This window comes from Callithrix jacchus, chromosome 18 (assembly GCF_049354715.1).
Source record: "Callithrix jacchus isolate 240 chromosome 18, calJac240_pri, whole genome shotgun sequence".
NCBI lineage: Eukaryota > Metazoa > Chordata > Mammalia > Primates > Cebidae > Callithrix > Callithrix jacchus.
Window position 1 is genome coordinate 31,065,828 of NC_133519.1, and position 20,935 is coordinate 31,086,762.

The following is a 20,935-nucleotide window of genomic DNA, read 5'->3' on the forward strand; positions in this document are numbered from 1 at the left end:
GATTCAGAAAGTGAGAACAGTACCCTTTGGTCAGCTGTAAACAGACACCCATTTGTAAATGTCTCAAGTTCAGGCTTAACTTCAGAGCCAATCAAATAAGAATAGAATCTTTAGAGCAAACTGTGCTTCTCCACTCTGGAGGCGAGTCTGCCAGGGCGGATCAGAAATATTTACTTCACAAGCATTGACGACGTTATTGGTATTAACAACATAACCAGTGTTGCTCAAATGCAAGCATTCTTTTAAGTGGCTTCAAGTTACTTCCCACCGTTTGGGTATATTTATTGGCTACTACCATTTGCTTTTCGTTTTTTTCTCTTTGAGTTTATTACTGTAAAGCAGGGATTATTAACCTACAATCCAGAAAGCCTGTACATTTGAATGGGGAAACAATTACATTTCTATTTTTACTGCCTTCTAACAAAATTTAATGCTTTATTCCATTGTGAATAGAGCCATAAACTCAAAGTTGTAATAACAGTGCCTGTGGTTTTGTCATCACCAATAGCAGTCACAGACATTTTAACTACATTGCAGTTGTTACAGGTATGTTGTAAGTGAAATATCACTTACACTCAAAACTATTTTGAAATTAGACCTCCTCCCAGATCTTGTTTTTAATGTGTTAATAAAGCATTTATTTTTAAATTTTAATATTTTGATAATTATATTTCAGTATCATTTGTTTCCTTTGTAATCTATATTTTATAGATTTCAAAACATCTTTCTGAGAAGGGTTCCACCAGTTTGACCAGTGAGGTTCATGGCATGCACAGACACGCAGACACATGCGCACACACACAGAGTAAGAAATGATTTAGAGGCTAATATTGACGTTGGTGCCTGAGATGCAAGACTGAAATTACAAAGTTCTCCCAAAGATACACAGTCGTTCTAAAGCTAGGGCTGAGGGAGGAAATCTGCCACTTCTACAGGAATGCTCTCCCTAGAGCCTGGTGGGGTGCTGTCCTTGTTTTCTGGCTGCCTGTTATTTGTCTCTGTCCCTGCTACATGTCTAAAGGACTTGTCTGGATCCCGAGTTCCTAGCACAGTGCCTGGCACAGTGCAGATTCTCAGTGACCTTGCACAGTAGATGGAAATATAAACTAGAAATATATCCTTGTTCAAATCAGCACACCAGTAGTCCTGTTAAACAAAGGGCACATGTATCAAGTATGTGTGTGTGTGTGTGTGTGTGTGTGTGTAAAATCAGGTAGGGATAGAGAAACTATTATTGGGGTGTGGGTGAATAAATTGTGATGTTCTTTTTTAAAAGAAGCTCCAAAAAGACTTCTGGAAGGTTATTCTCAAAGAATCTTGCTGGCAATGTGAAGGCAACCCCCCTGTGCACAGCCCCACCCAGCCTCACGTGGCCACCTCTCTCTCTCCCCCCACAAAAGGCTGGCTCCCCAGTATATATAAACCTCTCTGGAGCTCAGGCATGAGCCAGCAAGGCCACCCATCTGGACACCTCTCAGTACAGGAGAGCTTTCCAGAGGAAGCCTCACCCAGCCTCAGCACTGAGGTTCTTCTGTGCACGTTGCTGCAGCTTTGGCCCTGAGATGCCAGCTGTCCAGCTGCTGCTTCTGGCCTGCCTGGTGTGGGATGTGGGGGCCAGGACAGCGCAGCTCCGGAAAGCCAATGACCGGAATGGCCGATGCCAGTATACTTTCAGTGTGGCCAGTCCCAATGAATCCAGCTGCCCAGAGCAGGGCCAGGCCATGTCAGTCATCCATAACCTACAGAGAGACAGCAGCACTCAGCGCTTAGACCTGGAGGCCACCAAAGCTCGGCTCAGCTCCCTGGAGAGCCTCATTCACCAGCTGTCCTTGGACCAGGCTGCCAAGCCCCAGGAGACCCAGGACAGGCTGCAGAGGGAGCTGGTCACCCTGAAGCAGGAGCGGGACCAGCTGGAAACCCAAACCAGAGAGTTGGAGACTACCTATAGCAACCTCCTCCAAGACAAGTCAGTTCTGGAGGAAGAGAAGAAGCGGCTGAGGCAAGAGAATGAGAATCTGGCCAGGAGGTTGGAAAGCAGCAGCCAGGAGGTAGCAAGGCTGAGAAGGGGCCAGTGTCCCCAGACTCGAGACACTGCTCAGGATGTGCCATTAGGCTCCAGAGAAGGTAAGAATGTGGGGTGGAGGGACTCTCAGTTCAGCAGGTGATCTGGCTCATAGCAACCTGCTCCAGGCGCTCCAGGCCTCCCTTCCTGCCCTTTCTCCCAGAGACTGCACATCTAGCACAAGATAGATGAATTAAGGCAGGCATAGCAATTCCTTTCAGGTATTCCCAGTAATTTAGCTCCTGAGAGCTTCATTTAAGTTAGTGGTCCTGAGTTCTTGTGCCCCTCCATGACAACGTTTTCACAGTCCATACAAAAGGAGAAATAAAAGGACAAGATGAGATGTATATGCCTATGAGCAGTAGCAAGTTGCCCACTGTCCTTTCTGAAAAACCCCTTTTTGAACCTTTGCTCAGAGATTGTTATTCTTACCTTTTGGCGTTAAAATGCCCTTTATTTATAAAGTTACAGTAGATTTAGGAAATGATAAGAAGTGGTAAGTTTTTGTTTATTTTTAAATGTTCTTCCTTGGCAAAAATAAAGAGGTGGCACCGCTCTCAGTTCCCTCAATATGTTGTTTCCTTACTCAGTCCAATCTGAGAACCTCTGCTTTTAGTCACCAGACAAATCCTTGAGGTGGCTTTTTTTCACTGAGAGGCTCTTCTGTTCATCCTGGTCCCTGCTTGCCTGAAGGTGAGTCTTGTGTGTGTGTGTGTGTGTGTGTGTGTGTGTGTGTGTGTGTGTGTTGGGGGCAGGGGGAATACTGTTCTCATTAGCTGGGAAGATAATATTTGTGTCACTTTTTGTGAAAGTGTGCTCCTAAATATTCACTGTTGAGGAAGTTTTCTAATCATGAGGAAATAAGCAAATCCAGTTGTTGGACAATTAGTTTGGACTGGTCAAGATTTCAGTGTCAAGAAAGAAAAAAGTGGTGGGGAAGGGCCTGTTCTCTATTAAAGAGACTAAAGAAATGTGTTCACCAGATGTAGTGCATGAGTCTTCATTGCTGTCTTCATCAAGGGGTAGAAAAGGCTAAAAGGGACAGCTTTGGGATAATTGAGGCCATTTGAATGTAGACTGCTTATTATATTATGTTACTGTATTCATGTTCAGTTTCTTAGTGTGATCATGATACTGTGGTTGTGAAGGAGAAAATCCTTGTTCTAAGGAGGGACATGCTTAAGTACCCAGGGGTGAGGCATCGGGAAGTCTGCAATTTGCTTTCAAATGGTTGAAGAAAGACTGCAAATATACAGAGAATGAGAGAGAGAAAGGTAAGACAATTGTGGTAAAATGTTAATAACTGGTGAATTACAAACTGGTGAATCTAAGTATATGGGGAGCTTATTATACTATTCTTTCAGTTTTTCTACAGGCTTGAAAACCTTTAAAATTATGAGAAAATACTTGCTCAATAAGCCTTCTACATGAAAGACAAGTTCTTCATAGGGATGGGGCTAGAAAACCTAAGAGCCAGAGCCTGGGGATGACCTTGGGCAAATTATTGAACCCTCTAAAACTTCATTTCTTGCCCATAATATGACAAAGAAAATACCTGCTGTGAATAATAATTTTTGTGGGGTTCACATGAAATACCTATGAGATGTAAAGGATTTAAAAAAAAATCCTAGATTGTTAGAATTGGAAGAGATTCAATTCTGAATTTTACAACCAAGGAAAGTGAAGTCCTAAGGTGCTAAGGGACCAAGGTTGCCCAGCTGGTCAGTGGTAGAGCTTGAGACTTGAACTTAAATCTGTGAAGACAATTGAAAGAATCATAATTACTATTAGTGTGATGAGGCCTTACTTACTCCAGACTGTTACTGAATGGAGTTACATTTACAATAAAAACTCATGGGTGTGGGGGTGTGTGTGTGTGTGTGTACAAAAATAGATGCAATATTTTGGCTTTTTTTTTTTCTTTTGTGGTCATTTAACAAGTCTTTGGGGATTTATTAGATGAGTTTCCTAATTTTATATTTCTTCTTGATCTTTCCATCTACTCCACTTTTGAAATAAGGGCAACATCCCATTATAATGAACACCAGATATGGAAGTTGTTTTCTAGTAGCAAATGGTTTTCATGAGCAGGAAATTACATTAGCAAAAGAATGTGGAACTGGAAAGGGACCTAAGGAGCATCCGGTACCACTGGCTCATTTTTGCAGATACGGAAACTGAGGTCCAGAGAGGTTATTCAGCTAGTCCATGGCCACTACCAGTTAGTGACAAAGCTAGAATTTTGGCCTCTCCCTCTGAGGTTCAGTGACTTTCTTTTTCTTTCTTTTGAGGCAGAGTTTTGCTCTTGTTGCCCAGGCTGGAGTGCAATGGCGTGATCTTGGCTCACTGCAACCTCCGCCTCCTGGGTTCAAGCAATTCTCCTACCTCAACTTCCCAAGTAGCTGGGATCACAGGCATGTGCCACCACACCTGGTTAATTCTGTATTTTTAGTAGAAACAGGGTTTCACCATTTTGGTCGGGCTGGTCTCAAACTCCTGATCTCAGGTGATCTGCCTGCCTTGGCCTCCCAAAGTGCTGGGATTACAGGCATGAGCCATCACACCCAGCCATGAGGTTCAGTGACTTTCGGGACCTTCAGCTGACCTCTAGTTTATAGACCCAAAGGTGAAAGACAGAAAGGTACAGGAATGCTTGCAACAAAAGATCTGCTTCAAGGTTCCAGATCTAGGCAAAAGGGGGCATTCTGGAGGCTGGAATGTAAGTCTAGATGTGCTTCTTTGCAGGAGTGGCAAGAACTAGGTGTAGAGGTTTGGGTAGAGAGGCTTAGTGAGGCTGAGTGGACAAAGGTAAGGCCTGAGAAGGCAGCCTTTCTGTACTCCACCTGCGGCTCAAATTGCTTCCACCACTTTCTTGATCATGTATTAATAGTTGTTATATAGAAAAAATCTTTTTATAATCATGGAAATCATTGGTTATACATACATATAATGTGACGTATTTTACTACATAACTATTACTACAATGTTATAGATAACTTTTTCTACTCCGGCTTATATAAAGTTTCATATATATACATATATAAATTTTATGTATATATAATAGTTTTTGAAAAGTAGAAAAAAATATAATTGGCCAGGTGTGGTGGCTCACACCTGTAACCTCAGCACTTTGGGAAGCCAAGGTGGGCAGAGGTCAGGAGTTTGAGAACAGCCTGGCCAACATGGTGAAACTTAGTCTCTACTAAAAATACAAAAATTAGCTGGGTGTGGTGGTGGGCACCTGTAATCCAGCTACTCCAGAGGCTGAAGCAGGAGAATTGCTCGAACCTGGGAGGCAGAGATTGCAGTGAGCCAAGATCATCACGCCACTGCACTCCAGCCTGAGTAACAGAGTGAGACTCCATCTCAAAAAAAATAAATATATATATATAAGTACACACACACACACACACACACACACACAATTTACCAGAAGATTAATTAGAGTTAGTTATTTGTGTAACAAGAGAAGGCCTGCTTTGTGACTTAGCCCCTGCTAAATAATAGGGACTGGTCTCCCGTTGAACTGAGCCAGGAAGAGGGCTCGTGTGCAGTTCGCTTATATGGACCATGATCCTAGGGAAGAGATGTGGAGACAGGGGAGAGTGTGAATTGAGACAGGGAAAGAAGGAAAGCCACAAAGCGGGGGCCTTCTCAAGCAGATCACCACAGTGGGCAATGGAGCTCGAGCCCACCAAGCCCTTCAGAGGAACTGTGTAGACGGCAACAGAAGAGGGGAGTGTTTACCCATAGATCTGATACCCCGTTGGCCAAGGACTATCCCATGGAGTATATTGCACTTCCATGATACTCAGAGGTGGGGACAAGGTTTGTTCTTGCAGACTTGTTTTTTGTTTGTTTTTTTGTTTTGTTTTTTTCATGTTGGAGTCCTGTTGTGTCCCCCAGGCTGGAGTGTAGTGGCATGATCTTGGCTTGCTGCAACCTCCACCTCCTGGGTTCAAGCAATTCGCCTGCCTTGGCCTCTCAAGTAAGCTGGGATTACAGGTGCACACTACCATGCCCAGCTAACTTCTGATTATTTTTTTCAGTAGAGACAGGGTTTTACCATGTTGACCAGGCTGGTCTTGAACTCCTGACCTCAAGTATCCGCCCACCTTGACCTCTCAAAGTGCTGGAATTACAGGCATGAGCCACCATGCCTGGCCCATTCTTATAGATTTTCTATGCAGAAAATCAGAGAAGCTGGGTCAGGGTGGCTGAGGTGAGGTCTCCCCAGGTGATACTTGCAAGAGGCAGGTTGCCTCAGCAATGGATGCAAAAAGGTGGGAAGGATGTGAGTGGAAGGTGGAGAGGAGAAACCAGAGGTGTTCAACACAAGTGCTGCGTGTTCCATTTCCTCGCCTAGAATAGGATAGAGATGATAATCCCTCATGGGGGTCTTCATACAGATTAGCAGTAACACAGGGAAGCACCAAGTGCAGAATAGAGCAGTGACAACCCAGTGAATAAAATATAACTACAAAGGCCTCTTTTACTTGAGTTCCACTATTGTTTTAAAGCATCATTCAGTAATCGATACATCAACATGTACATGACATTTTAATAACACACATGGATTCTAGAGATCGTATGAGTTAGAGCATTACTCAGGACAGTAGTCTATTAGCTAGTCTTCATTTCCCTAAGATGTTTCTCACAACCTGCAATATGTAGGCATAGCTTGTTTTTCTTCATTCCCTTCATTTATGTAATATGGACTGAACTTTTCAGTGATAGAAAATCTCTATGAAAATTAAGACAATGTCATTTGCCTATAGACTTAGGCAAATTAGTTAATAAATTCAGTCTCCAGGTTGAGGTCTCTAAAATGCAAGCCCATAAAGAAGTGAGAGCAGAGAATACAGAACACTTACAGAATTTTGTAACAGACATGAACCTTTAAACCACCGAAGGACTGAATTTGATATTTTTTAAAACTTTTTAAAAATCAGCTGGGCGTGGCAGCTCACGCCTGTAATCCTAGTACTTTGGGAGGCCAAGGCAGATAGATAACAAGGTCAGGAGTTTGAGATCAGCCCGGCCAATATGATGAAACTCCACCTCTACTAAAAATACAAAAATTAGCTGGGTGTGGTGGCGTGCACCTGTAGTCCCAGCTACTTGGGAGGCTGAGGCAGAAGAATCGCTTGAACCTGGGAGGCGGAGGTTGCACTGAGCTGAGATCTCGCCACTGTACTCCAGCCCAGGCGACAGAGTGATACTCCATATCAAAAAAAAAAAAAAAACCTTAAAAAAAAAAGTCTAAAAATGCTAACTATCTGACACAATACAGTCCTTAATATTTTCACAATCTCTTTTTGGTTTTTCTCCACATTCACAATGAAATGTTAGTGATTTTGAAACATTCCAGAGAAATTTTAGTGTTGACACATCTTTATTGAGGACCATTTCATTTATGGTTACTTATGTAATCATCCAAATAACTTGGCTCAGGACACTGAGGCTCGGAGAGGTGGAGTCATTTACCCAAAGTCACACAGCTAGGACATGGTAGAGCTGAACTAGGAGCTACGACTCCTGGCATAGTCCAGGCCCCTTCACGAGACTGCTTCCCTGCCTTTGGGTCTTGCATCCTCTATTCTGGGCTTCCATCCTCATGCCAGATGGCTCTATTCCTGAAGGCTGACCATTGCCAGATGCTCCTGGCTGACATGACCTAAAAGAAGCCAGCAGGCTCATAATTTAACCATCCCCCCTGCCAATGGGAAACTGGCCTTGCAGTCATCCTGGAAGCCATTCCCTGACGTTATGTTTTATTGTGGTTCAAGTTTATTCCAGCATTAACTAATAAGAGGATTAGCTGCACAGCCCAGGAGCTGAGAGTTCACAGGGCAACTCACTAAAACCTGAGCTCAGCCCCAGGAGCCCCCAAAGTGCTGAGCCCCATCTTTCAAGCTATTTTAAAGCCTTTAGGAGCAATCTGGGTCCAGTTAGGAGATAGAAACCACACAGTGGGTTAAGCCAGGGAAGTTTACTTTAAAGAATTACCATGACGAGGGCTGGACAAAATGGCTCATGCCTATAATCCCAGCACTTCAGGAGGCCGAGGCAGGTGGATCACCTGAGGTTGGGAGTTCGAGACCAGCCTGACCAACGTGGAGAAACCCTGTCTCTACTAAAAATACAAAATTAGCTGGGTGTGGTAATACATGCCTGTAATCCCAGCTACTCAGGAGGCTGAGGCAGGAGAATTGCTTGAACCTGGAAGGTGGAGGTTGTAATGAGCTGAGATCATGCCATTGCACTCCAGCCAGGGTGACAAGAAGGAAACTCTGTCTAAAAAAAAACTAAAGAAAAGAAAAAGAATTACCATGATGGAAGAGCAACTATAGATAGCAGTGAGTGTCCGCCTGTAATCCCAGCACTTTGGGAGGCCGAGGCGGGTGGATCACGAGGTCAAGAGATCGAGACCATCCTGGTCAACATAGTGAAACCCCGTCTCTACTAAAAATACAAAAATTAGCTGGGCATGGTGGCGCTTGCCTGTAATCCCGGCTACTCAGGAGGCTGAGGCAGGAGAATTGCCTGAACCCAGGAGGCGGAGGTTGCAGTGAGCCGAGATCGCGCCATTGCACTCCCGCCTGGGTAACAAGAGCGAAACTCCGTCTCAAAATAAAAAAGGAGTGAGTGTCATAGGCACCTAGGGCTGAGGGAGGGTGCTGGGAAGCTGCTGGACCCAGGACAAGCTTGGAAGTGGGAGGTGAGGTTCAGCACATCAGCTAGCAGAGAAGGCAGCTGATGTGCACAGGCCTGAGCTGGCCTGCAGCTGCAGTCGGCCACCTCCCAGTGCAGGTGAGGAAGGCAACCAGCAACGTGTGGCAGGGGCATGGTGGGAGTCAGCGCAGGCACAGGCAGGAGCACTGAGGGCCCTATGCAGGGACTCTGGGTTCCTTGTTGAGAGGGCCATGGAAAGGTTATGGCCAGGCTGTGGCTGTGAGGTCATGGAAGAACTTTGTGCTGGGTCCATGGCTGGGGCCGGACTCTCCACCCAATGTCCTCACAGTCACACCGGTGGCCTATGGACGCAGGACAGGGAAACTACAGACCTTCTTCCTCCCACGATGTCCCTCCAGCGCCCTCTACTGGGATAGTTCAACATGGTGCTCACTTTAAAGTTCTTGTTCAGACAGCATACGTGGAAGGGTGCATTCAGCTCTGAGAGGCAATACATTTATAACTCACACACCTCCTCAGCACAGGATAGAAGAGTTCACAACTGCCACGGCCTTGGAGGACATGGGTTCAAGACCCAGCCACACCACTTAGCTGTGTGACCTTGGGCACATTACTTAACCTCTCTGAACCTTTCCTCATTTGCAAAAGGGAATATTAATGTTCACTTTCAGGACCATTATTTGAAAGTAGGGTGCAGCAAGCACCCAGCACAGTACCGGCTCATAATAGACACTCACTAAGTAGTGGCAATAGTTAAACTTCATCAAATGCAGTCTGCAATCCTAAAGCCTTTCTCTATTTCTCTGAAACTCTGAAGGCACCAGATCACATTTTAAAATTATATAAAAATTACTTGAAATGGGTAAAGAGCTCTAAATGCCAACAAGTCATCTTGTTTCACCAAAAAAAAAAAAAAAAAGCTGTTTTTTAGAGTTCCAGAGCAAGTACATATTTTAGCTATCCACAGGGAAGTCACCTGTGAAAATGCCTGACATTTTTGTGTTTATTTTTACTTTCTTCCTTCCCTCTGTAGCAAAAGGGGAATTTCTTTTCTTAATTTTCTTCCCACTAACTGGCAGGTATATACCCCTACTTTTCTTAGTGTACGTCTCTTCTCAGTAAGTTGCTAAATCAAATAACCAGCATAAAATACATGTTTAAAGGGGCCAGATGCAAGGGAGGGGTGGCTCACCTGAATTTAATATTTTTTTAAAAAACTAAAAATATAAAAGCCCCTAAAAATGTTAACAATCTGTCACAATATAGCCCTTAATATTTTCCTAATCTCTTTTTGGTTTTCTTCCATGTTCAGAATGAAATGTTAGTAATTTTGAAACATTCCAAAGAAATTTTAGTGTTGACACATTTATTAAGGGACCATCATATGGCAACTGTGGGTCACATAGCTGAAGTGCAGGGACAAGGGTGGGGGAATCCTCCAGACTTTCTGATGGATGTCATGCAGTATTTCTCTCACCCCACATTGCCTGAAACCAACTCTTATATTCTGAGAATTGAGTCATTGAAAGAAAAGAAATTTGAATTGTCCTGAGGCAGAGTCGGCAGTGATCCAAGAAAAGGTACAGATGAAAGGAAAGCAGCTCAATTCAAGGAACCTGTTTAATGTCCTGATTTTGAAAAATTGTCCCAGCAAGAGTCTGCCACACCGCGTGAGCTTCTGCACACTGCAGGAGGCTGGGGAGGCCAGGCAGCAGCGGGCTGCTCCTGACAGCCTGAGTGTGTGTTTTGGGCCTAAGAGAGAAGTCATGGCAGTGGACGAGGTGGCAGCAGAGAGGGAGGTTACAGATGGTTCTGCCACCCTGTGTACAGGAAGGGGGTCACTCTCTCTTACCTCTCCCTGGCAGCACAGAAGAGCAGGGAACCTCGGGCACCCTGTCCCTCTGCCCCATGGGCAGCCCCAAGTCCCTGCCAGAGGTGTGTGGTTGCCTGCACGGGGGGGAAGGGAAACAGCTGGCGCCGGTCTTAGGTCGGTCTAGGGAACCTCCATTTAACCTAGTAAATCAGTCTGTGCCCCAGATACCCTCCTAGGCCAATGTAGCCTTTAGAATGAAGAACAAAGGAATTTCCTCACCCCCTACAGAACCTCTCAGATAGGCACAAGGAGTGGCAAGGAACAAAATGAAGTTTCCACGGCTCACCAGGAGCCGTTCAGATTGTCTAAGAGACTCTGGTTTCCGCAGCAACCTGGAATAAACCCATTTTCCTTCTGAGCTATGAGGACTTTGCCAGATGATGATTTCCTTCAGGGCATGGACCAATTTTGTCTTTTTTTTTTTTTTTTTGAAACAGAGTCTCACTCTGTCACCCAGGCTGGAGTGCAGTCGTGTAATCTCAGCTCACTGTAACTTCTGCCTCCTGGGTTCAAGCGATTTTCCTGCCTCAGCCTCCTGAGTAGCTGGGATTACAGACACCTGCCACCATGCCCAGCTAATATTTTGTTTTTTTTTAGTAGAGACAGGGTTTCACTGTGTTAGCCAGGTTGGTCTGGATCTCCTGAGCCCTCGTGATCCACCCACCTCGGCCTCCCAAAGTGCTGTCTTTTCTGTTTTTAAACATAGAATAGCCTATTAGACAAAACCTATTAGTCACCTTTTATCTTGAGCACCTAGCACAGCCTTACACTCAATAGGTGCTTCAGAGATGCTGACTGAAAGGATGGATAAATAACTGTGGATTTGAGGCTATGGATCATGAAGGCCTGCGGTGTCCCAGGGGGTACTCCCAGTTGCCTCTGGAGTTTGGAATGCACACTGAGGATGCATTCCAAATGTATAGTCCTCAGTTGCCTATACATTTTGGCTTATGAGTCTTCCTTTTTTTTTTTTTTTCCTTCGAGATGGAGTTTCGCTCTTGTTACCCAGGCTGAAGTGCAATGGAGCAATCTCGGCTCACCGCAACCTCCACCTTCTGGGTTCAGGCAATTCACCTGCCTCAGCCTCCTGAGTAGCTGGGATTACAGGCACACGCCACCATGCCCAGCTAATTTTTTGTATTTTTAGTAGAGACGGGGTTTCACCATGTTGACCAGGATGGTCTCGATCTCTTGACCTTGTGATCCACCCACCTCGGCCTCCCAAAGTGCTGGGATTACAGGCATGAGCCACCGCGCCAGGCCAAGTCTTCCTTTTTAATTTTTTTTTTTAAAGACATGGTCTCACTCTGTCACCCAGGCTGGAGTAAAGTGACATGACCATGGCTCACTGCAGCCTTGCCCTCTTGGGCTCAAGAGCCGTCCTCCTGCCTCAGCCTCCCAAGTAGCTGAGACCACAGGCTGCACCAGCACACCCAGCTGACACTTTAATTTTCTGTAGAGATGACTTCTCACTGTGTTGCCCAGGCTGGTCCCAAACTCCTGGCCTCAAGCAATCCTCCCACCTCGGCCTCCCAAAGTGCCGGGCTTATAGGCATAAGCCACTGCTCCTGGCCAGCTTACAGGTTTTAACTACTCACATGGTCCACTCTAGAATGAAGGATATCCCAGAGATGGAGGACCCACTCACCTCCAGGGCATTACACTTAGGGAGGCTGTTGAACAACTGTAGCCACACACAGGCAGGGGTGGAGAGGAGAGAACGGCAGTTGGGATCAGTGTGGGCAGCTGCGGCAGCTGCTGAGCTGGCCCAGTGTGGGCAGCAGGGCTGTCCGGCCCAGCCCACACCTGACAGCTAGCTGAGTGTTCTCTTCAGCTCCTTCCAGGGAGAAATTTTTTCTGGTACTATAATTTGTTGAAGCTGAACCCCAGCAACTTAAACAAGGCACCCTGACTGCAGAGACGTGAACATGTAAACTTATGTGTGGCTTTGATGAAATGTGGTACAACTAGAGGGTTAAGAGTTCTGGGGCCGGGCGCGGTGGCTCACGCCTGTAATCTCAGCACTTTGGGAGGCCGAGGCGGGCGGATCACGAGGTCAAGGGATCAAGACCATCCTGGTCAATAAGGTGAAACCCCGTCTCTACTAAAAATACAAAAAATTAGCTGGGCATTGTGGCGCACGCCTCTAATCCCAGCTACTCGGGAGGCTGAGGCAGGAGAATTGCCTGAACCCAGGAGGCGGAGGTTGCGGTGAGCCGAGATCGCGCCATTGCACTCCAGCCTGGGTAACAAGAGCGAAACTCCATCTCAAAAAAAAGAAGAAGAAGAAGAAAAAAAGAGTTCTGTGGTGATTCTCCCTGCCTGAAATCTAAATTTAGATTTTAGAGTTGAGCAAACAAATGATAAAAGGCAGAACGTGTCTTCCTGCCCCTCAGCTGTGTAGGCACCCAGGCCTCAGGTGATGGGATGACCTTCCTGAACACCTGAGAATCCTGAGCGGGGAACCAAGTTGTTCAAAGGGCAGAGAAGTGACTCAGAGGTTCAGCAACAGAAAAGCCCAGTGTATTAAGCATGTCTTTTTATTCTGGTGTTTTGATCTCTGGGCCCTGCAAACAAACACTGGAGGGACTGTCCCTCCCAGGGGTAGCCAGTTCTTCCAGAGAGCAAAGGACTTGTCTTCAGATGCAAACCAACCAATCCAGAGCTCACACCCGGCCACCTCCTCCATTAGGCTCAAACTCAAGGCCAGTATCCCCCTGACCTAATCACCCCAGGGCCTGGTACCAGACAATTAGAGATAACTCCTCTGGCCCCAGAGCCTGCTGAAATTATTCACGCTCCCCAGTCCTAAACCTGCTTACCCTGCCTCCCCTTCTCTTCCCATGGAGAGAATAAAGGCTCTTTCCCACATTTTTCTCTGGCTCCCTCTTCCTCTGGAGGAACCCTGGTGCTTGCCCAGGTGACCTCCTGGGCTTAGTGTGCCCCATGCCTCTTGGGATCTGTGAGTATGACAACTTGCAAAAATGATCTTAGAGCAGTTTTATGTTCACAGCAAAACTGAGAGCAAGTACAGTGAGTTCTCAGATACTACCGGCCCCACACATGCACGGCCATCCCCATTACCATCATCTCCCGCCAGAGCAGTACATTTCTTACAACTGATGATCCTGCATCAGCAGGCACATCACCCACAGTCCACAGTTTTAGTTAGGGTTCATTTTGGGTGTTACGCATTCTACGGGTTTGGGCAAATGCATAGTGACGTGTGTCCACCATTGTAGTATCATATACAGTCTTCACTGCCCTGAAAATCCTCTGTGCCTCACCTAGTCATCCCTTCCTCACCCCAATAACAGCTGATCTTTTCACTGTCTCCTTAGTTTTGCTTTAACTTGCTTTTCAATGACAATTGCCTCCTGGGATGCTGGCCTGGCCATACCTGAATAATCGTCAAACCTGCATTTTATTTGTGTGTGTGTGTTTGTGTGTGTGTGTGTGTGTGAGAGAGAGAGAGAGATAGGTTTTTTGTGGGGTTGGAGGGGTGGACAGGGTCTCACTCTATACCAGGGCTGGAGTGCAGTGGCACAATCACTGCTCACCACAGCCTTGACCTCCTGGGTTCAAGTGATCCTCCCCCCTCAGCCTCCCAAGTAGCTAGGACTGCAGGTGCACATCACTGCACCTGGCTAACTTTTTGTATTTTTAGTAGAGATGGGGTTTCACCATGTTGCCCAGGCTTGTCTTGAACTATTGGGCTCCAACAATCTGCCTACCTTGGCCTCCCAAAATGCTGGGATTACAGGTATAAGCCACAGCGCCTGACTAAACTGTATTTTAAAACAACCAAGCCTGTTCCTTGTGGCTGTTTCTTTGTCCTTGTGTTCAAGAGTTGCTGTAAGATCATAATCCTAAGCAAGAGTAGAGACATGTGGCACACTGTGATCACTTACTGTCTAACTAGTGCTGCCGGCCTGCTTCCCTTCTGTATGGCTCACCCACTCCCATAAACTCTGAAACTCTGCACACACTCCCTCTCTGTTATGCAAAACTGGTCTCAGAAAAGAATCAGGCAGAATATTTCTACTGAAAGTGAAACTTAATATGTTACTTAGAATATTTGCATCTAACAAGGGAATAAGTCATTCAGTAAATTTTTATCTTTTTTAAGAAAAAGGGTCTCCCTATGTTGCTCAAGCTGGTCTTGAACTCCTGGGCTCAAGTACTCCTCCTGTCTTGGCCTCCCAAAGTGCTGGAATTACAGACATGAGCCACTGTAGCTGGCCACAGTTAAATTCTTTCTTTTTTTTATTTGAAACAGACTCTCACTCTGTCACCCAGGCTGCAGTGTAGTTCATGATCCCTGCTCACTGCAACCTCTGCCTCCTGGATTCAAGTGAACTTCAGCTTCCTGAGTATCTGGGACTACAGGCATGTGCCACTACACCTGGCTAATTTTTGTATTTTTAGTAGGGATGGGGGTTTCACCGTGTTGGTCAGGCTTGTCTTGAACTCCTGGCCTCAAGTGATCCACCCACCTCGGCTTCCCAAAGTGCTGGGGTTACAGGCATGAGCCACTGCACCTGGCTTTTTTTTTTTAGTTGGGGGGTGGTGGCGGGATTGGGCCTTGCTCTGTCACCCAAGCTGGAGTGCAGTGGTAGGATCATAGCTCCCTGCCGCCTGGAACTCCTGGGCTCAAGCAATCCTCCTACATCAGCCTCCCAAGTACCACCATGCCCAGATCATTTCTCATGAAATTTTAGTTGTTGAAATTCAGACATCTAAGCAGATGCTGAGGACTGTCTCAAAATTCCTGAAATTACAACTCACCTATTCACAAGTCAGCCCTTCTAGTGGAAATTAATTAAAATCTTATTTGATTTTGAATATCCTACTCTAAGGTAGGCACATTGCTATACAATTTATTATTTATGAGGTTTTAAATTATGGAATTGTTCAAACATTCACAAAAGTAGAGGGACTACAGTGAACCCCAATGTAGCTGTCACTCAGGCCCCACCATTATCAGCACAGTCAGTCAGGCTTCGCTGACCCCACTCTACCCCCAGTCCTTATTTAAAATCAAATCTCAGGGCCAGGAGCAGTGGCTCACACCTGTAATCCTAGGACTTCGGGAGGCCAAGGTGGGTGGATCACCTGAGATCAAGAGTTCAAGACCAGCCTGGCCAACATGGTGAAACCCCATCTTAATAATAAATAAATAAATAAATAAATAAATAAATAAATAAATAAATAAAATCTCAAACACCACATATTTGGGAGCCTATTTATTTTGTTTATTTATTTTGGGATGGAGTTTCACTCTTGTTACCTAGGCTGGAGTGCAATGGCACGATCTCGGCTCACCGCAACCTCTGCCTTCTGGGTTCAAGCAATTCTCCTGCCTCAGCCTCCCTAGTAGCTGGGACTACAGGCACAGGCCAACACACCGGCTAATTTTGTATTTTTGGCAGAGACAGGGTTTCTCCATGTTGGTCAGGCTGGTCTCAAACTCCTGACCTCAGGTGACCTGTCCACCTCGGTCTTCCAAAGTGCTGGGATTACAGGTGTGAGTCACTGTGCCCGGCCCATTTATTTGTTTTTGAGACAAAGTTTTGTTCTTGTTGCCCAGGTTGGAGTACAATGGTGCAGTCTCAGCTCACTGCAACCTCTGCCCCTCGGCTTCAAGCGATTCTCCTGCCTCCACCTCCCAAGAAGCCGGGATTACAGGCGCCCACTACCATGCCCAGCTAATTTGTTTGTATTGTTAGTAGAAACAGGGTTTCACTATGTTGGCCAGGCTGGTCTCAAACTCCTGACCTCAGGTGATCTGCCCACCTCGACCTCCCAAAGTGTTGGGATTACAAGCATAAGCCACCATGCCCAGCCGGGAGTCTATTTAAATGTCATCCTCAACATAGTCAATCTTTGGGCCATTTTTTTCTTACAGTAAAATTTTGTCTCTTTCTTTTAATGCAGTTTCCACATGGAATTTGGATACTTTGGCCTTCCAGGAACTGAAGTCTGAGCTAACTGAAGTTCCTGCTTCCCGAATTTTGAAGGAGAGCCCATCTGGCCATCTCAGGAGTAGAGAAGGAGCCAATGGTATGAAGTTAGGTTTCTTCCCTTTTGTGCCCACATGGTCTTCATTCATGTCTAGTGCTGTGTTCAGAGAATCAGTACAGGGTAAATGCCCACCCAAGGGGAAACAAGTAACTTCCCTGGGAGCAGAGGGAGGAGAGGAGGAGAAGAACAGAATTCTCTGTCTCTCTGCTCCCTTGTCAGAGCAGGTCTGCAGGAGTCAGCCTTTCCCTAGCAAAGCCCTATATCCTATCACCCACACTTGGAAGGCTGGGCTGGGCTGAGTTGGCTGGGCTGCACAGGGGAAGATAAGAGATGTGTTGATTTCACCCACTTAATGGTCATGAAGAATAAAGTGCACCTGAGAAATTACATTTTCAGTAGCATCTTCATATCTTTATTTTAAGGACAGGTGTACACCAAGCAGCATCTTAGCCACAATCTGTTACTAACAGGATGTTTTCTGAACTTTGGCCGCTTAGGAAAAGTACAGTTTGGCTCTCTCCAGAGAGTTCCCCGAAAGTCCAACTTTATGACTAATACTATAGTTTCCAGAAACTTTCACTATCCATGTTATTGACAATTATTACTAGCACTGAAGAGCATGCATGCAGGTAGGGGTTATAAAATATTTAAAACATGGTTCTCTGAGATATGAGCAGCAAAGTGTTTCTACTTTCTATGAGGAAACCAAAGGTGCCCATTAAAAGTACAGAAATCTGGGCCAGGCGCAGTGGCTCAAGCCTGTGAGCCACTGTAAATTATGCACTCTGGGAGACTGAGGTGGTAGGATAACTTGAGGTCAGGAGTTCGAGACCAGCCTGGCCAACATGGTGAAAAATGTTTAGTAGAGAAAAATCTCTACTAAAAATATAAAAATTAGCTGGATGTGGTGGCACACACCTGTAATCTCAGCTACTTGGGAGGCTGAGGCAGGAGAATTGCTTGAACCCAGGAGTCAGAGGTTGCAGTGAGCCAAGATCACACCACTGCCCTCTAGCCTGGGTGACAGAGTGAGACTCCATCTCAAAAAAAAAAAAAAAAAAAGGACAGGAATCTGTTGTGATTCTGCTAACTAAATTTTCAACTGTCTCTTCACTACATTTAAAAAATAATTTTCTAAACCAAATTAGCCAGGCATGGTGGAAGGCACCTGTAGTCCCAGCAACTCAGGAGGCTGAGGTGGGAGGATTGCTTGAGCCTGGGAGTTTGAGGCTGCAGTGCACTGCAATTGCACCACTGTACTAGGTAACAGAGCAAGACTCTGTCTCAAAAAATAATTATTTTCATGTTTATTATATTAAAATGATGCATGAAACATGTGACTCATCAGATAGGGCTTGAGAAACTTTGTTGTATGGAGATTATTCTTATGAGTTTATTTTTCTCTCTCCTATCTTATAGTGATGAAATAAACCAGGCATGAAAGTCACAATAAGTAATACAATGAACACCCATGAGTCCCTGCCCAGCTTAAGTAGACTATTACAAACGCAATTGAGACCCTCTGTGCAACCTTCATCTTTATAACTGATACTGAGTGAATTGTACTTTATTTTATAGCTCCCACTCCTAAGCGTGGCCCTCAGTGCTAGCAATAACTGTCAATAACATGAGTCACAGATTGGTCACACAGCATTTACTGTATATTTACTCTATACCAGCACTCAACATATAGGATTACACGTAAAATTTACAACGCTACTACCCAACACACTATTCGTATCCCCTTTTTACAGATGGGATAACTGAAGTGTAGAGAGCTAAATAACTTACTGAAAGTCACACAGCCAGTGGGTAGCAGAGCCTGGCTTTAAACCCGGATGATCTGTCTCCAGGGCTCTCACATCTACCGGCTCTGCCAAGCTTCCTAATGGTCACAGTCTGTGTTTGGAAAGATTATGAATAAGTGGTGCTTTGTGTTCTTTTCTGAATTCACCAGGATGCGGAGAACTAGTGTGGGTAGGAGAGCCTCTCACGCTGAGAACAGCAGAAACAATTACTGGCAAGTATGGTGTGTGGATGCGAGACCCCAAGCCCACCTACCCCTACACCCGGGAGACCACGTGGAGAATTGACACGGTTGGCACAGATGTCCGTCAGGTTTTTGAGTATGACCTCATCAGCCAGTTTATGCAGGGCTACCCTTCTAAGGTTCATGTACTGCCCAGGCCCCTGGAAAGCACGGGCGCTGTAGTGTATGCAGGGAGCCTCTATTTCCAGGGCGCTGAGTCCAGAACCGTCATAAGATATGAGCTGAATACCGAGACAGTGAAGGCTGAGAAGGAAATCCCTGGAGCTGGCTACCATGGACAGTTCCCGTATTCTTGGGGTGGCTACACAGACATTGACATGGCTGTGGATGAGTCAGGCCTCTGGGTCATTTACAGCACTGATGAGGCAAAAGGTGCCATTGTCCTCTCCAAACTGAATCCAGAGAATCTGGAACTCGAACAAACCTGGGAGACCAACATCCGTAAGCAGTCAGTTGCCAATGCCTTCATCATCTGTGGCACCTTGTACACCATCAGCAGCTACTCCTCAGCAGATGCTACCGTCAACTTTGCTTATGACACAGCCACAGGTATCAGCAAGACCCTGACCATCCCATTCAAGAACCGCTACAAGTACAGCAGCATGATTGACTACAACCCCCTGGAGAAGAAGCTCTTCGCCTGGGACAACTTGAACATGGTTACTTACGACATCAGGCTCTCCAAGATGTGAGAAGCCTCCAACACATACCAGAAAACGCAGAAGGAGATGCCAAGGGCTCCCGGGGGAGCAAGCTGAAGGGAGAGCCAGCCAGCCAGGACCCAAGCAGCTTTCTCTGCTTTCCAAGTTTTCATTCATCCAGAAGGATGTGCATGGTCACCATCTGACTATACAGGAATTACAGTCTGAAGGCATAGACAATTTCATACGATAATAAATACTTTTTTCTGTCAGCATTTATGGGAATGTTTAATGAGACAGTTCGAGTTTTCTGGTGATTTGAGGCAAAAGCTAAAAGGCATAGTTTATTCCTGAAAACCATTGCTCTTGCATGTTACATGGTTACCACAAGCCACAATAAAAAACATAACTTCTAAAGGAAGCAGAATAGCTCCTCTGGCCAGCATTGAACATAAGTAAGATGCATTTGCTACAATTGGCTTTTATGCTTCAGATAGAACACAGTTGGGTCTCACATTACCCCTTGCCTTGAGAAATAAAATTATCTTACCCGACGTTCTCTTCCTTGAACTTTGTGGGAATGTCTGCTTGAGAGAAGAGTATAGATTCCAACCGTCGGGTAATTCCTTCAGGTTGGGAGATGGGATTGCAGGATGTTAAAGGCGGCGTGTGTGTGTAACTGAGAGGGTTGTGCCTGGTTTTGAGGTGTTGCCCAGGATGACGCCAAGCAAACAGCAGCATCCACACCTTCCCACCTCCATCTCCTGCTGCTCCTGGCACTCCCTGAGCAGTCTTTCCATCTCTCCCCTGAGCTCATCCTCTATTCACCCTAGCTCCACCTCAGTTTTTATCCGTTGTCAGGGGTATGAATTTCATAAGCCACAACCTCGGGTGGAGAAACTTACAGCATTGTTTTGTTCTTCCAACTCGTAAAACTGTGGTAAAATATAACAAAACTTACCGCCCCAGCCACTTATAAGGGCACAGCTCAGTGGTATTAAACACATTCATATTGTGCAATCATCATTACGATACGTCTCCAAAACACTTTTTATTTTGTAAATCTGAAACTCTACACCCATTAGTAACTCCATTATGCCCCCAGCCCCTATAGCAATTTTATTATTTTCTAAATTTTTTTTGTAGAGACAGGATCTATGTTGCCCACCTTGTCTCCTGGCCTCAAGTAATCCTCCCACTTCGGCCTCCAAAGTGCTGGGATTTACAGGTATGAGCCACCACACCTGGCTGTATTACTTTTTAATAACAAACTTGGTTTCTCTCTTCAGTTGCCATCATACCTAATGGGAGAACACTTCGTTTGCCAGTTCAGCCTGGGTTCCACTGCAGCAGGATGTTGTCAGCCAGTTCAGGCTTTTCCTCTCCCCACGTCTTTGCGGTGGCATCTATGCTTGAGACAAGTGAGGGTGAGGGCACACTGGCACTCAGGGGGAAGAACCCAGGAAGACTGTCACATACCTGATTTTAGCCATCAAGCAGATTCCAGCTTGGCTGCTGGCATCCACATCTATGTATCCAGTTCTAGATTTGGCAACCTCTGAGTTCCAGTGGCCGGACCCTTGAGGCAG

At 45.7% G+C, this 20,935-nt stretch overlaps 1 protein-coding gene across 1 annotated transcript; it reads left to right on the forward strand.

The window, feature by feature from the left end:
* The first annotated feature begins 1,443 nt into the window (after positions 1 to 1,443).
* On the forward strand, positions 1,444 to 19,900 carry MYOC (myocilin). Its single transcript, XM_008985025.6, has 3 exons — positions 1,444 to 2,124; positions 16,569 to 16,694; positions 18,613 to 19,900. The coding sequence occupies exons 1-3, from the start codon at positions 1,563 to 1,565 to the stop codon at positions 19,395 to 19,397; spliced, it is 1,473 nt and encodes a 490-aa protein (XP_008983273.2). The 5' UTR covers positions 1,444 to 1,562; the 3' UTR covers positions 19,398 to 19,900.
* Positions 19,901 to 20,935: the final 1,035 nt, after the last annotated feature.